The following is a 4,315-nucleotide window of genomic DNA, read 5'->3' as shown; positions in this document are numbered from 1 at the left end:
TTACGGTAATCTACAAACGTGGATATGATTTTGGCGAATTAGGGTCAAATATGGTGATATCAATAATAGTTAATATAACTCAAATCAATTCGGGTCAGATTAAGCACAATCGATTTTGAGGTGAACTGATCCAATCCAGTTTTCGCATGCATCTCAAAAATGATATGCAATAAGTAATTATTTGTAATGAGTACATGCATTTAGAAGTTTGGCCTTATATTCATATATTGTGTCCTATGTTCTGTCTTGATCAATTCCATGACTATGAACTCAATACAACATATATATGTGAATTAAATAAAAGTACTTTGTATACAAATGTCATGGTTTAATTTGATAAAATGGGAAGATTAGAGGTCTAGTCGTAAAATATATAAACCTTGGGGACTATTCTGCAATTCACCAATAAAGGAAACAGCAAAAGTTTAAAAACTACCTGCCGCTTGTTTTCCCCAATTCATCGATGCTTTAGGTTTATCCATAGCAGTGAAACGAGCTTGGACTTGACTCTGTAGCAGGAAACCCAAAATTTGAACCCGAACCCTAATTCCACTTCGCTTATTTTTGAATTTCAGTTATCTTTCTGGAATTTGGCGGGTTCATGGAATCCCAAGGTAATCCCTTATGAGAAAAGCCCTAATTTCATCTACTGCTTCATTACGAATTTGTTTGCTTCGTAAAATTATTCATTTTTACGGGTGCATAATAATCATTAGGGCAGAAAACTTCGAACAATCCAAAGGCCATGCTTTCATCTCTTATGAGTAAGAGACAAAAGCTTCAGGAAGAACTTCGTACAATTGAAAAGCAGGTTGGTATATGTATAATTGCTTACTGTTATATCGCATTGAGTTACTACTATACTCGAAATACTAAAAAACTTGAGAATTTTCCTTCAAATCTAAAAGTAATCGGAGTTTCAATTGTTTTGAGGTAGAAATCAGAAAAAAAAAAGACTATTAAATACTAAATATCTCTTCCAAATTGGTCCAACTTTAGGCATAATAAAAGATTGCAACCAAATAGATATTCCATGAAATATTGATACATCTTTTGATGAATCTACAATGAAATATATAAAGAAGAGAGCATATAATTATAATTGTGTCTGCTAAAGTCATGATTAATGACAGATTATAAAAGTAGGATCTTACATTGTGGAAGAATTTAAAGAGCTACTATGCTGTTGTTATATAAAATGAATGCTATTAGTTGTATATAATTTCACAAATAAGAAAATTCCTCTATATGCCTTGAATTGCTGATGAAAATTTCCTTTGTTTTTTGAGCAATGTTTATATGTTGGAATGATTAAGATAGGTGTATGAATTAGAGACAAGCTACTTACAAGAATCAAGCAATTTTGGGAACGTGTGGAAAGGATATGAAGGGTTTCTTTCTTCCTCAAAGAACACCACAAAGTATGTAATCTCATTTTACTTATTTCTTTTTTACTTTCAGCTTCATTCATTTGTTGCTCTTTTTGAATGCACTATATGTTCAAATATTACATTTTTTTTTGATATTATTGAAAACTATGAGGTGTTGCTTTTACTCTACTTATTGACCCTAATTTTGATATCATTATATGCAGCTTGAAAAGATCAAGAAAATTCCAGCATGAAGATAGACTTTTCTCCCTATCATCAGTTACTTCACCAGCGGTAATTCTATAAATTAATTGAAAATGACATAATTATATTTATTGCATTATACTTTCAATTCTATGTCCAATTCTTTATTCAGATAATTCATATTTTCAATGTCAGGGGGATTAAATTAACTTTCAAGTGTTTAATAATTGTTTATACTACTAAAAACTCATTAACTAAGGGGTAAATCGATATATGTGTGTGTAAAAATATTCTTTTGGGATAATTTAAAGGGTTAAATTCTAGAAATAGCAATTTACTTTCATTGTTATCATTTTTTTCTTCTGATTAAAGGCTGGGTTAATCTCATAAAAAGACCTTATATTTTGTGTGTGTGTGTGTGTGTTTTTTTTTTTTTTTTTGTCAGATTAAACCTCAACTTTATTTTTTTCCTGAAAAAGACCTTGCATTTTAGTCATTTTTTTCCGAAAAAAGCTGTAAAATGTGAGGTTTTTTCGCGAAAACTAAAAAAGTTGAGGGTTTTTTTTTGGAAAAAAAAGACAGTTGAGGGCTTTTTTGGAAAAAATTAAAAAATACAAGGTCTTTTTCAGGAAAAAAAATAAAGATGAGGTTTAATCCGGAAAAAAAAACACAAAATATAAGGTCTTTTATGAGATAAACCCTTAAAGGTTTTTACTTTGAGAAGTCTACCTTCCTTTCAGTTTGTTTCTTATTAGGACAAAATATATATTTTCTTTATTATTTATACCTCCATAACTTTTTGGTTATTTAAAATTCATTAGCTTAAAAGACATTTAGTTTACAAAAAGAAAAAGATTAGAATTTGATGTACATAATGAAGAAAAAGGAAACAGTTTTAATTTCTATTTCACTTATATTTTTTTTCAGGCTGAAGAGCTTGGAGCAGGAAGGGAAGGTTAATTTTTTTTTTTTTATATTTTTTTTTAATTAACAATTTTACTCTTTAAAATGTCTTCTCTTTTCAAAAAATCTACATTTTATTTTAATCCTGTGTGATTTTGACTGATTTTTATTTTATAATTTGTATATTTTTTATTAGAGGGAAGATCAGATTTAGGTCCAGGCAGACCTAAAGGTGGAGGCTTGACTATTAATGGACAGTAAGTACACATTTCCTTTTTTAATTGTTTTTGTATAAAAGGGTAAAATTGTCGTTTGGTGGAATGAAAGGGTAAAATTGTCATTTGGTCTCATTCAGAGGGTTTGTTCAATCTTAGAATACAATACTTTATCTATACAAATATCATTACCCATTACCAAGATTAATGCCAATGGGATAAAAAAAATGAAGTTTGTGCAAAAAGACGTAAATGCCCTCGTCATGATTGATTTATTTTTTTAGAGGAAAACCGAAGAAAGGAAGAACAGGACCAAGAGATGGACGAAAAATCAGACTGTCGAATGACTTGGATCTTGATGATGATGATGATCATGACATGGGTGGCATGAGATAATGTCGTCAAAGAATATAATTGTTGTAAGGAAAGTAATAAATCTATATAATCGAGTGTTTAATATTCTATTTTGCATTTTACATTTTCTTTTAAAATTTTTGTTTCATATTTGGTGTGCCTACTAGGATTTGATAATTTGGTTCTTAATGTTCTTTGAAGCTTTGATGAATCTTTTGGATTTGAGTTTATAGTTATATACACTTAATAAAACTCATTTTTTATTTTTTAAGTAAAAAAATTTAAAACTAAAGCTTCTTATATGTATATATTTTGGTTGGTTTGTATTTTCTAGTATGGTCCCTTGTTTTATAAAATACAAATTTCTTACATCACACAAATATAAAGGCTTGTAAATCACAATAGTAGAAAGTGATGAGGTTGTTGTAACGAAATTGGACATGATGATTTAGAGATGTTCAAGTTGTGTAAGTCTTTTCTTTTCCACAAGTTTAACATCTAACCCACTATAAGAAATCTTTATGTTGACGCCCAAAGCACTTTATAAGATTCACTCTCGCTCTCATAATACTAAGTGAAGACGGTGGATAATCACACAAGTTCAAACGCTTAAAAATGTGTTGGATGTCAAAGGCTAAAACTCACAAGAAGAGAATATCAAATTTGGAGTTTTAGATATGTTTGATTTTAAATTCAAATTCTCGAAAGAGAGTTGGAGCTCATGAATTGGGCAAGAGTTCACCACTCATCTTTTAGTGATATGTGAGAAAAACCTGATTGAAATTTGAGCGATAACAGTGTTACTCTACAGACAACAGTGTTATTCTACAGACGTCTGGTGTGTATGTATGTATGTTTGTCCGAACGTTGTACTGACATCCGGACAATGTACGGGTGTATGAACATGGTGAGGATGTCGACACTATCTGCATCTCGATATACTATTCATAAAAAAATGTTTTTATGAGAACCTTTATTTTTTCACAACATTTTTTTAGACAAATAACGATTTAAGTGTTAGAATACGACATAAAAATTTTAAGATGACTAATAATATATTATTGGTCAAGACTTTGAGCGTTGCTTCGTACACCGACTTTCAAAGGTACTGCGACATGCTTCCCCTATGTATAAAGTTTGTTTCACATACTTATCTTTACATCAATTGACACACTTCTATGAAATATCATTTGCAAAAATCAGTAAAGAATCTAAATACTTTTTTTTTTCTTTCAAAATGACATCGTACAATCTCATAATAAAGTTACA

At 29.8% G+C, this 4,315-nt stretch overlaps 1 protein-coding gene across 1 annotated transcript; it reads left to right on the top strand.

Moving 5' to 3' along the window:
• Positions 1–447: 447 nt before the first annotated feature.
• On the top strand, positions 448–3,257 carry LOC111883321 (uncharacterized). Its single transcript, XM_023879652.3, has 7 exons — positions 448–614; positions 717–811; positions 1,321–1,421; positions 1,595–1,664; positions 2,502–2,529; positions 2,674–2,734; positions 2,977–3,257. The coding sequence occupies exons 1-7, from the start codon at positions 602–604 to the stop codon at positions 3,086–3,088; spliced, it is 480 nt and encodes a 159-aa protein (XP_023735420.1). The 5' UTR covers positions 448–601; the 3' UTR covers positions 3,089–3,257.
• Positions 3,258–4,315: the final 1,058 nt, after the last annotated feature.

Source organism: Lactuca sativa, chromosome 3 (assembly GCF_002870075.4).
Source record: "Lactuca sativa cultivar Salinas chromosome 3, Lsat_Salinas_v11, whole genome shotgun sequence".
Classification (NCBI taxonomy): Eukaryota; Viridiplantae; Streptophyta; class Magnoliopsida; order Asterales; family Asteraceae; genus Lactuca; species Lactuca sativa.
The sequence above is the reverse complement of the archived record's forward strand: the minus strand, read 5'-3'. Positions and strand labels throughout refer to the sequence as shown.

Coding starts and splice junctions, on each gene's coding strand:
- LOC111883321 (XM_023879652.3), top strand. Junction 812..1,320: donor TTCGTACAATTGAAAAGCAG/GTTGGTATATGT, acceptor TGATTAAGATAG/GTGTATGAATTAGAGACAAG. Junction 2,530..2,673: donor GCTTGGAGCAGGAAGGGAAG/GTTAATTTTTTT, acceptor ATTTTTTATTAG/AGGGAAGATCAGATTTAGGT.